Genomic DNA, 11,747 nt, shown 5'->3' on the forward strand with positions numbered 1-11,747 from the left:
GTGGTCCTCGAAAGGGCCAGAGATATCAGCATCACCTGAATCTTGTTAGCGATGCCAGTTCTCAGGCTCCACCCCAGACCTGCTGAATCAGAAACTCTGGGCTGGGGTCGGCACTGTTTGTAACAGCCCCCAGTTTTGGCACTGCCTGCCCCTGGAAACCGCAGCACTTGCTCGCTCCAGTTTTCTGGGAGTTGCCTGGTACGAGCCTAAATGGGGAGAGTCAGCTGTATCTCAGCAGGTTCCAGGCCAGCAAGAGCCAAATCTCTGGGGATCAGCATTTTGGGACTCCCTGCTCTGTTCCCTTGAGCCAAAAACACTAACCATGGCTACTCTGATGCAGATGGTAAGAAAAGCGCAGCTAGGAACCTGGATCTGGGAGGGAGGGATGGTCTGGGCGATCTGCACCCTTGGCCTCCCACCTCTCTCCCCCCTGCTTCACTCTCCCACCACTCCCTGACTTCCATGCAGTTTAGACTTTGACGAGACCTTATGGGCCCCTCCACTGAAGTTAGACAGGAAGGCAGGCCAATGAGTAGTTACAGAGAGTCCACGAAAAGTATATGTTTGCACTTTCCAAGGTCCTAAATCCCAGGTGTTGGGAATTTGGGCCCCCTCCAGCAAGTGTATCCAGATATGCCCACAACAAAGAAATGGTTTGTATATCTCTAATTCTAGTCTACGTCCCTTTCTCTTTTTCTCCCTCTACTGCCTCCCAACCATGATTTTTGTACTATATTACTTTTTGAATTAAATAGTACTCACATTGATGTTGCTTTGTTAATACCACAACCATGCTCTTCAAATAAATCAATGTGTCTTGAGCACCTGCCAGGCACTCTTCTGGCTGCTTTCATTTGTGTGTGTGTGTGTGTGTGTGTGTGTGTGTGGTTGTGTGTGTGTGTGTGTTTAGTTGTGGTAAAATACACCTAACATAAAATTTACCATTTTCACCATTTTCAACTGTACGGTTCAGTAGTGTCAAGTACATTCACATTGCTGTGCAACCAACCTCCAGAGTTCTCATCCTGCAAAACTGAGGCTCTGTGCCAACTGAACAGCAACTCCCCTCCCCCAGCTCCTGGCAAGCACCACTCTACTTTCTGTCTCCATGAATTTGACTCTTCTAGTTAGCTCATATAAGTGGACTCATGCAATATCTGTTCTCTGCGTCTGGTTTATTTCACTTAGTATAATGTCCTCAAGGCTCATCCATGTTGTAGCATGTGTCAGAATTTCTTTCCCTTTTAAGGCTGAGTAACATTCCATTGTACGTACATACCACATTTTGCTTATCTATTCATCCGTTGATGGACATTTTTTGGCTATTGCAAATAATACTGCTATAAACATGGGTATAAAAATATCTGTTCAAATCCCTGCTTTTGATTCTTTGGGGTGTATACCCAGAAGTGGAATTGCTGGGTCAGATGGTAATTCTCTTTTTAAGTTTTTGAGGAACCACCCTGTTGTTTTCCACAGCAGCTGCACCATTTTACATTCCCATGATTTATAATTTACTTACTCCTCAGAACACTGTGAGTTGGATACTAGTAACTCCATTATACAGATTAGGAAACTGAGGCTCAGAGAGGTGAAGCCACCTGCCTGAGGTCACGCAGGTAATAAGTGTTTCATCAGCGATTAGAGCCTCAGTCTTTCCATAGCAGCTCCCAGGGGCTCCAAAGGTGTGGCTTAGTGTCCAGAGGCATGAGCAGTGAGTCTGGCTCGTAGGGAAGACTTGACAGTCCATACCGACCGGAGAGAAGGAAGGCCCCAGGCTGGCAGCTTAGAGAGATTTACGAAGAAGCCCTAAGGGAGTCATTCTAATGACGCTGGAAGGTAGAGCTTTGGTGGCGGTACCCTCTGGGGAAGGGGCTGCCGAGCCTTAGCTGGCTCCACCCCCAATGCTGGATGGTCCCCGTCTTCTGGAGGCTATTTGTCAAGGAGCTGCTGCTCTCGTGCTGCAGTCTAAGAGGCTCTCCGCCCGGGCCAGGACCTGTACACCACTGTGGGTTTCTCTCTTGCTCTTCTCTTTGCCTCTCCTGGGAACTAAACCTATGGACTGGGGTATAGTTTGGACATCAGGCAGAGTCCGCTTAGAGCCAGCTCCCAAACTTAGGAGCCTCAGAGGTGCAGTAGGAGGGGCTTTGCTGCCTACAGGAGAAGAACAAACGAAAGTGGCCTGATCTATCAATTTACCAGCTCATTTTCTCGGGGTATCTTAGCCTCCCCGCTTCATTATTTAAGCCACGCTGGCATTTACTAAGCAAGAAGGTGTGAATTAATCCTATGTAGCGCTCCTCCAAGCATGGCCAATATTCTTGTTCTTGAAACTGGGGATGGGAAACCTAACAGCAAGCGCCCACACCTCGCTGGACAGAGTTCAAGGGCGTGTGCCCCTCCTCAGCATTGGCTGAAACGTTGCACCCAAGGGCGTGGTCGCCATAGTGATTGGGAGGCTTATCTGACCTGCCACGAGTCCTTTCTGAAGTCCTAATGTTTCCAGCTTTGCAAACTATCTTTGTGGTACGGAAAATGGCCCAAGGCAGGAGATGGGAGGCAGGGGGAACAGGGGCAGGCAGCCCGGGGATGCGGGAACACAGAAGTCACTATGAACAGCGTGGGTGATGGAGCCAGGCAAACTTGGCTGGCACCTCATTTCCTTGTTACTGGCTGTGTGACCTTAGCAAGTCTCGGCACCTCTTTGGGCCCCTACTTCCTCATCTGCAGACGAGCAAACATGGCGGTTGTGAGGCTTAAGAGAGTGCCCCGTGCAGCTCTCAGCACAATGTCAGCTCCGAGGAAACGGGCTCCCTGGGCCTGTACAGTCTCCCTGCAGAAGCCTGTCCCCTCCCAGCCTACTTTCTTCCTTCCTTTCCAGTTTCCAGGAAGCTGACTGCACTAGCCCTTCTCTCTTTCCCCAGAAGAAAATTCCTCCAGGCCTTAATCATCTGTGTTGTTTTTCTCTCCCATCAGTGTGTGTGTACGTGTGTGTGTGTGTCTACTCTAATGATTTGGTCAAACAAATATGCTCCAGAGCCACTCTGATGAGACCTGGTGGGGACGAGGTGGGGGCTGGACGGGAGGGAAAGGGGGAAGGTGGAGTGGGGGGGCACCATTCCAAAACAAGATGCTGCAGATCTGGCGGCCCTAAATTGCATGGAGCTTCTGGGCTGCCATGTTGCATTACGGCCTCACCTCTAGCTTCCTGTCTCCTGAGCTCTCTTCCAGCGTTGCTGCTTTCCGGGTTTCTCCCTCCCACAGACCTCTCTCTTTCCAAGCTTTACCCTTTGGAAGCACGAGCATGCATATTTTCCCCACTGGATGTCATTTCGTACGTCAGTTTTGGATAGTTCTACTGATTCCCTGGAACCTGGGTTCCCATCCCAGCTCTGCAACTGACTAGCTATGTGACCTTGGCCAAGTTACTTAACTGTTCTGTGCCTCAGGTTCCTCATTGTAAAATGGAGGTAATAACAATACGGACCTCATAGGATTGTTGGGAAGATTACAGGTGCGAACAGAGCTAAAGTGCTTAGGCTATCATATGGCACACAGCAGACCCGCAAAAAAAAAAAAAAAAAAAATGACTGTTGTTACTCTCTGCTGGTGTCAGCCTCCATGGAGAAAAGATGTATGAGGAATGAGCCCCTGTTTCTAGAAGCGATGCCCTCTGTTTACTCTTCAAGGTAAACTGAGCCCCCAGACTATAGATTTCAGTGATCAGTAACATTTCCAAAGAATTGGGGTTGGGGACTCAGTTTAGGAAAAAGATCACAACTACTATCTACCATCACCCTCTTTCAGGAAAGAAAGGACATCAATACCCAAAAGAAAAAAAAGAACGTCATTTCAAAAGATAGAGAGTTCTCGGGAAATGACAGTTGGCATACTTGAAACTAACATAATTGTCACGGCTACATTGTGGGTTTTTGTTTTTTTTTTTTTAAGATTTATTTATTGATTTATTGATTGATTGCTATGTTGGGTCTTCGTTTCTGTGCTAGGGCTTTCTCTAGTTGCGGCAAGCGGGGGCCACTCTTCATCGCGGTGCACGGGCGTCTCACCATCTTGGCCTCTCTTGTTGTGGAGCACAGGCTCAGTAGTTGTGGCTCTCGGGCCCAGTTGCTCCGCGGCATGTGGGATCTTCCCAGACCAGGGCGCAAACCTGTGTCCCCTGCATTAGCAGGCAGATTCTCAACCACTGCGCCACCAGGGAAGCCCCTACATTGTGTTTTTTATTTTTATTTTTTCTTTTCTTTTTTCCTTCTGGCTCGCCACCCATCTGCAGATCAGCACTGGGAACTGCTGATCTCAGGGTCATTTCAACCTCCAGCCATCAACTAAGAGAAGGAGGAGAAATTGTAGCCCTGAGCCTTAAAAGGGGACCAGGAAACAGAGCCGAGTGTCTCCGTGTTTCTCCAACAATAAGAGCAAAGTGCTGAGGAAACTCTGTGACAGAGCCAAGAGCTTCCTTCTCACAGAGCAATTTCGGAACTCAAACACACACCCACACAGCAAGGCAGGACTCTGGGTTTCCAAGAGCAGCGACTCAGGATTCCAAGGGCTGGAAGTGTCCGGAGCAGCTGCTCCCTGCCGTGTGTAATGCAGACACCCTTGGAGCAGTTCCCTTTGCCACTGCGAAGTCGGTGACAGCTGAAGCTAAGAGAATGCTGTGACAAACAGGTCCTGTCAGGACACTGGGTGGCTTCCTAGCCGAGCGACGAATTGCAGGAGACTGGGGAGAATTTAAATCCAGCCCAGCTGCCCCCCAGGAGAGTGACTAATCTCAACACTAAAGGACAAGCCCCAGACCAGCAGTCACTCAGACACAGGGGACGGTTTCCCTGCATGCAGATGGCACCCAAGCGTCTCACCTTGGGGCTTCTCCTGGAGAGATGGACCTGTTCCCTGTTCCCTGGCGGGAGGCGGCCACCTGACCAGCCCCCTGGTGGCATTCATGTTCCTGCCCCTCCCTTACTCCTTTCGCTGTATCTTTTCATCCGCCTCTTGAACTTGTTTTCGCTTGAGGCAGCTGAGAGGTGCGAGGCTCCTGAGACCCACTGAGGGTCCTCGCAGCTGCTATGAGTCTTGGCTGATCCATCACGATTCCCTGGTTTGCCCAGTGTTTGAAAAGCGTAACACCACTTAGAAGTGCTTAATAGAGAAAATCTTTGAGATGACACACATCAACCTGACCTCTTACTTCTTCCTCCCTCAATGTGTCAAACACACAACACAGCTTTTCTGTTCAGCATCCTTCCTGGGGACCAGCCCTTGGAAGGAAACAGTTGGCCCCAACTTAAGTCTGCTCTTAACGCCAGTGTGGAAGCCGTTAAGGTGATAAAGATGGACAGAGCGGGCACTTCCTCTCCAGGCAGAAGGAGGATGGGGGAGGCGCTGGCACTGCTGGCAGCGGCAGGGCTAGAAAGGGCTCTCTGGAGAAAATGAGCTGGACAGAGGCTTCGAGGCGGGGCTCTACATCTTTGCTTTTTATCTGAACTGACAGTGGGAAACTTATCACTGGGTCCTCCTCTTTTACAAACCAGAAAGGTGCTTTCATTCCCATTGGCCTGTTCTACAACCTTCTGAGACAATGAAAGCTGTGCCCTTAACTGGGCTGTGGCCTCCATGTTGGGAAAAGCAAGGGGCTTTCTGAGCAAGTGGAGGGTGTTTAATTGTTATTAGAATCGTGTAGACCTTTGGGGGCAGAAAGGCTGAATGCTTATTTTTGCCATGTGCTAGGCCCAAGTTTGTTCATTCTAAAAATACTTTATGGGCTCTATTTACTAAACCATATACTTATCACCAGGGGCTGGGGATTAGGGAAAAAATAAAACAAAATTGTTGAGTCCGTCTCCATAGGATACTGTCATGATGGGATGCTAAGTGTACGCACAGGAGAGGCAGCTACCCCAGACTGTCCAAGCAAGGTCTGGGGTCCTGGAATTCTTTGCAAAGGAGGTGATACTAGCCTTCGCCTTAAAGGAGGAGGGAGGGGAAGTACGGATGGGTGGGGTGTGGGGTTAAGAATAGTGTGTGCAAGGAGGTTGTTCTAGAAAGCCGTAAGAACATGTGCAAAGGCACAGAGGCATGAAGTCATGGTACATTCCAGGTAACTGTGAGCAATACAGAATGGCTGGAGGCCAGGAAGGCTGAAGAGAGAGGCAGGGGCCAGATTTGGCATTACCTTGTACGCCATGCTAAAAGCAATGGGAGCCTTTATAGAATTCCACTGTCCCTGAGAAGTATTTATCATTTGCGATCTACAACATCCCCAATTTGTAAAACCTAAGCAATTTTAAAATCTAGCAACCCTGCTTTACAAGGGGAAAGAGGCCCTGAGTGGTGAACTGGTTTCTAAGATGGATATCTATTTGCAATTTAAATTTGATGCTAGGAACAGTTGGCAACAAGGGCTTGGAGCAAGTCAGTTAAACACCAGACTTTCTTTCTGTCCTATTTTATCCTCCAATCGTGTTTATACTTGAGTGAAGTACATGAGGACTGGGGTGAAGAATGGGCTTTAAAAAAATGTTGCATGGTCTTGTGCAAATATGTGTGTTTCTTACAGAGTGCCTGGACCGCAACTGCCCAAGGTCATTTCCTTTCGCATCCACCTGGACTCATCCACTAAAAGGTGCACCTCACCTCATTCTCAGCTGATGGCAGTAGTTGCCAGCTCACGGATCTGATGATCAGAGCTAGCCCCTCCTTGTCTATTACCTTCCCAAACAGTGCCTGATGTTTGGGGTGCACCAGAACCCTGACCATGGTGTACTGGACGGCATCAGTTCTGACCAGTCAGATGTCCATTCTAACAGGTCAGTGCCTGGGAGGGACCAGTTGTTAAGCATCTTTACTATCACCTAGTCCAGGTTCCTGGATGCCCAATCATATGGTGTGTAGAAGTGAGGAAGGCGCATTCAACTGACATCAGAATCAGGGTTGCAATGGAATGGGAGTTTTCTCTCCTTCAGAAGCTTTAGCCCAAAGCTCCACCTATAAGTCTGGGATGCTCAGGCCCATGGCCAGTGAGCTTGTCTGGCAAACCAGGGCATAGCATCACACTGAACTTTGACTGGACCAGAGGGGCATTTTGGGGAGACAAGCCCCGAGTCCTTCTCCAATCCTCATTACTCACCTTCCCTCCTTCTAAACCACTGAGGGCAGGAGGGTGGGTTACTACTAAGTCAGACCAGGCTCTTAGGAAAACTGGGCCTTTGGAAGAATGCGGGGGGATGAGTTAGGAAGGCTGGTTCTGAGACCTATTATGTAACGTTACTGCAGGGGGCAAAGAATTCAGAGGACAGGGCAGTCTAGCACAGCAGTCAAGACAGGGGCTTTGGATTCTCATAGAATTAGGGTCATTTGCTTTATCACGAGCAAGTTGTACAACCTCTGAACCTCAGTTTCCTCACTGATGAACTAAAGATCGCCACCCTACCTAGCTTCAAGAGGTTTGGTGAGGACTGAGTGAGCTAGTGCCTTAAAGCAGTAAGCACAGTGTCTGGCACTATTTGTGCTCAACAAATAGTAGCTTTTGGCGCCACTAGTAGGTGACCATTGTGTTGCCAGGAGGATGACATGTCTTAGTGTCTATAAAGCACTTGGAATAGCTCTTGGTTCATAGCAAGCACTCAATAAATAAATGAATGTTAATGACCACCATCATCTTCATCTTCACCATTGCCATGATTTCTGTTATTACTAGCTACATCCTCTTTAACAAGAGTTCTGTAACTGTTTTATGATTAGAGACCTCATTTGGGGACTAGGGCATTGGGTTATAAGTGAGGAGACCTGTGCAGGCTTGTCCTGTCCCTAACCAGCCAGGGTGTGATCTTGGATAAGAGATGCTACTTCTCAGGGTCAGATTTACCCTAATTGTAAAAAGAGAGGCGTTTTCTTAGGGGGAGCCCTGCACTCCTTTCCCATCCTAAGGCTCTGTGAGTATCAGCCTTCCCTAAGGATGCCGTGTATGCCCATCACTGGGCCAGACCCCGGAAAGATATTTATCCAGTAGATGTTTCCTGAATGCCTTCTGTGTGTCAGGTTCTGAGGGCACCACGGTGGGCAAGACAGCCATGCCCACAACTCTCTTGAAGGTTACACTCAAGACTGAAGCCCAGGGGATAATCAGAAAAAGAGTTTTAGCTTACGACTTGGTCCAATTGAATCTAAATTTGGGGTGATGCATGAGTTGATGGGGGCTGTTTTACCAAAGTTCCACCCAGTCTCTGATTTAGAATTTGAATTCACTCTTTGAATGCTTTGAAGAGCATTTTACATTTTTTTTTTTTTTCTTATTCAGCCCCACGGAGGCATTTCCCCAAGCAAGCAAGTTAGAAACGGAGCTTTGAAAATCATCACTTAGGAAGAGATGTGTCTCTAGGGAAATAGCCCCTGGAAGAAAACCCCTGCCCTTCATAACCCGTTATATGATTCCTTGGGCAGGACAGAACTTCTGAGATCACCACATCAAAAGCCTTATTTTATAATAAAAGGAATCAAGAGTTTAGAAAAAATATATCTCAGTTTTGTTCCTCTGGACGATATACATGAAATTGTCTTTCCTCTTTTACTTCTCATCTGTTAATCCTTGGAAAATTTACTTCAAGAAGAGATTTTTCCTTCCTTCCTTCCTTCCTTCCTTCCTTCCTTCCTTCCTTCCTTCCTTCCTTCCTTCCTTCCTTCCTTCCTTCCTTCCTTCCTTCAACAGATCACAGGGTGCCACCATTGACTTCCAGAAACAGCCATCAGTTCACAGAACCATTGTCTTCTCCCAGGGAGTGGTACTGGCAGGTAATTTGTAATCTTCCCTAGCACAGGTCAATATCAAGTTGGGGAAGGGTGGGCAGGGCTGATGCAATAGCACCATGGTCTGGAGTATCATCCCAGGTCTCCCGTGAAGGCAAAGCATAGGGTGAGGGAGATAAGAGTCCTGCTCCTGGCGCCCCTCACTGGCCACTGTGCTAGGGCACTGAGCCCCTGCTGGCTGCTCAAAGTTGGGGTGCTTCCAAGGATTAAATAAGTGATTGAGCTTGAAACTTGGCTTGAAAAACAGATATAGGGGGCTGCAGGGATTCTGGTCCTCTGCTTCATGTCCTTCCTCCCCCAGTCATGGCAAATCCCAGATGAGTTAACAGTGTGTGGGGCAGACTGGGGGTGAGACTGGAGGAGGGGCTGAGGGAGAGGGGTCTCAGGCCTGGGTCAGGACTGGTCAAGTCAGGGGTCAGCCTGAGGACAGGGGCACCAGAAGGGGGGATAATGTCACACAAGATGACACAAAATTGTTAGACAATTTTCCCCAGTGTGGGCCCAAGCAGGACCACCCCCCCAACAATGAAACACATCCATAGCACAAGAGCCCTGGGATTTAAATATATCTGTAAATGCCCTTCTTAGCTCAGGCCTTACAGCTTATTTCTGGATACCTTTAGAACAACCTAATGTGGAGAGTAGGGGCTTTACAACACATTTGGCAGGAAAGTGCAGCATTATGTGCAAAGTGATTTCCTGATTGCATTTTAAAACATAAAAGTCACTGGCCTATAGAAGAAATTTGGTAAAAGTTCAGTGAATGGACAAGCGAGGGATGCCTGAATGGGTGCAGCTCTTACGTTTTCGTAGCAGAACAATGGGCAGCTGCTGGTCCTTCCCTCACATGTCAAGGTCAGCAAGTGGTCTGGGCCAGGCAGAGCCCACATCTGGGAGAACAGTGTGGGAGCCGCGAGGAAGGCCCTCCCCACCGCGTCCTCCATCACCTCAAGACTTGTCTTGCCTGATTTCCTTTCCGATCCACGTTTTTGAGGCGAACAGTTACGGAACGTAGCGTTTCTCTATCTCCGCGTGGGAGCATGTCGTGTATTAACTGAACACTATTTGTGAAAGTTTTCTGAGCTCTGGGGGAAACCGAGAATGAGGAGGAGGCAGAGGCAGAGAAACGTTTGGTACTTGAAGAGCACTGGAGCTCACAGAAGGAATTCTGGGGTGGCCAAGATGGGAAGGGGCAAGGATAAAAGGAGAGAGCAGGTGGTGGCGCCTGCCCCAGGTTTGAGTCCTTAGGGCCTTGGCATCCTGGACCAGGACTGGCATTTCCCTTTTGAGGGATCTGTCAGCTTAGCGAGCCCTCAACTAGCGCCGACAGTGAATGAAATAACAGATGGGACAAAGGAGGGGCGCACGCGGTGCAGGACTAGCCCCACGGAGGAAGGGACTTTCTGCCCACTCTGCGACCTCACTTTCTCTCTGCCCAGGGCCAGGAGGCTCTCCAAAGGGGCCCTCAGAACCCTGGCTGCCCACTCCCCCCACCTGCCTACAGCGGGTTGAAGGCTCTTTGTAGCGCCGAAGCGGAGAGGGGCCGACCCAGGGGCGGGGCGCGACTCTCAGCCCCCAGGACCCACAGCGGGTGCGTCCCGCGCCGCAAGCGCGCACTCTTGGAAGTCCAGCGGCAGGGCAGGGGCTCGCGGTCCCCCCGCTCCCCGCGGAGAGATCGGGAGAAAAGCGAGGGCTAGACCGCGTGCCTGGGCAACCCCCTCCCCAGCCGCCGAAGACGAGCGGGCGGTGGTACACACTTTCCCGAAAGGTCTCCATCGCCGCGCTGCGAGCGCACAGGAACCCGGGGGCCCAGGGGGAGCCGCGGAATTAGCTGAGCGTCCAAAGCCAGGTGAGGGTGGGGAAGGGATCTCAGCTAACCCCCGCGCGCTCCGCCTCTCGCGGTGTCAGCCCACACCCCTGTGCTGGGCTCCCGGGCCGGCGGGAGGCGCGTGTGCGTGTCTGTAGGTACTGGGGACACTCGCCTTCCCGGGAGCCCGTGAAGAGCCCCCGCCCTCCGCCCCGGCCCGGGGATCCCCTCCCCCAGCACAGAGATCCCCGCGCGCCCCCTGCCCACTTTGCTAAGGCGAGAAAGCGGCCGAGCAGGAGACAAAGAAACTCCTGCCTCCTCCACTCTCGGCCCCTCCGCCCGCCCCAGACACTCCCGGGCGCCCTCCCTCGACCCCGGCGACAACGCGCGCGGACATGCAGAGAAAGGGAGGCAGGGTGGGCGAGTCCGCTCCCCGACGCGGACCAGCTGGAGGCTGGCAGTGCTCCCTGCCCGGGGACTCCCAGTGGCAGCCGCGCCCCCACCCTCCGCCCCCCAAACAGTCCCGGGCTCCCGGCACAGCCACCCCCGGCCAAAATCGTCCCCCGGCTCTCCAGCGGAGCGACAGGGGGGCGCGGCGCACACAAAGCGGGCGTGAGGGAGGATGCGGAGTACCAGGGTGGTAAGAGATCCCGCCAGGGCTCGGCACGGGCCCAGGCGCAGCTATTTACCCGATTTCTTCTTCGATCTCCGAGATGTCTGCGAAGATGAGGAAGACCACGAGCAGCGTGAGCGCAGCCAGCATCCAGCTCCGGAACTGCAGCTGCATGGTGGGTTCGCGCCCACCGGGACCCGCGCGGGCCGGCGCGAGGAGCTGGGGCTGGAGGGCGCAGCGGCAGGCGCCGGAGCCTCCGCGCGCGGCGCCCAGCGGGGCAGACACCCTGCGCTCCGGGCGAGTCCGGGCCGGCGGCGGCGGCGGCGGCGGAGACAGCGGCAGACAAGGGTGGCTCAGGCGCGGCGAGCCGGCTCGCTCCCTCTCAGCTCCCGTCCGCCCCTCCTCTCTACTCTCCTCCCCTCCCTTCCCCCCGCCCCGCGCGGGGCTCCGCGCGCAGTTTGACAGCTTCGCTCAGCTCCTCTGCCCTCCTCCTCCCACCCCAGTCAA

General features: G+C 51.7%; 1 protein-coding gene across 2 annotated transcripts in view; it reads right to left on the reverse strand.

Moving 5' to 3' along the window:
* ST8SIA2 (ST8 alpha-N-acetyl-neuraminide alpha-2,8-sialyltransferase 2) overlaps nt 1–11,414 on the reverse strand; it is a 58,355-nt gene extending 46,941 nt beyond the window's left edge. For both annotated transcript variants that reach the window (XM_068537548.1, XM_068537545.1), the window contains exon 1: nt 11,317–11,414. In XM_068537548.1, coding sequence (XP_068393649.1) covers nt 11,317–11,414 — 98 coding nt within the window. The remainder of the gene's footprint in view (nt 1–11,316) is intronic.
* Nucleotides 11,415–11,747: the final 333 nt, after the last annotated feature.

This window comes from Eschrichtius robustus, chromosome 1, assembly GCF_028021215.1.
Source record: "Eschrichtius robustus isolate mEscRob2 chromosome 1, mEscRob2.pri, whole genome shotgun sequence".
Lineage (NCBI taxonomy): Eukaryota > Metazoa > Chordata > Mammalia > Artiodactyla > Eschrichtiidae > Eschrichtius > Eschrichtius robustus.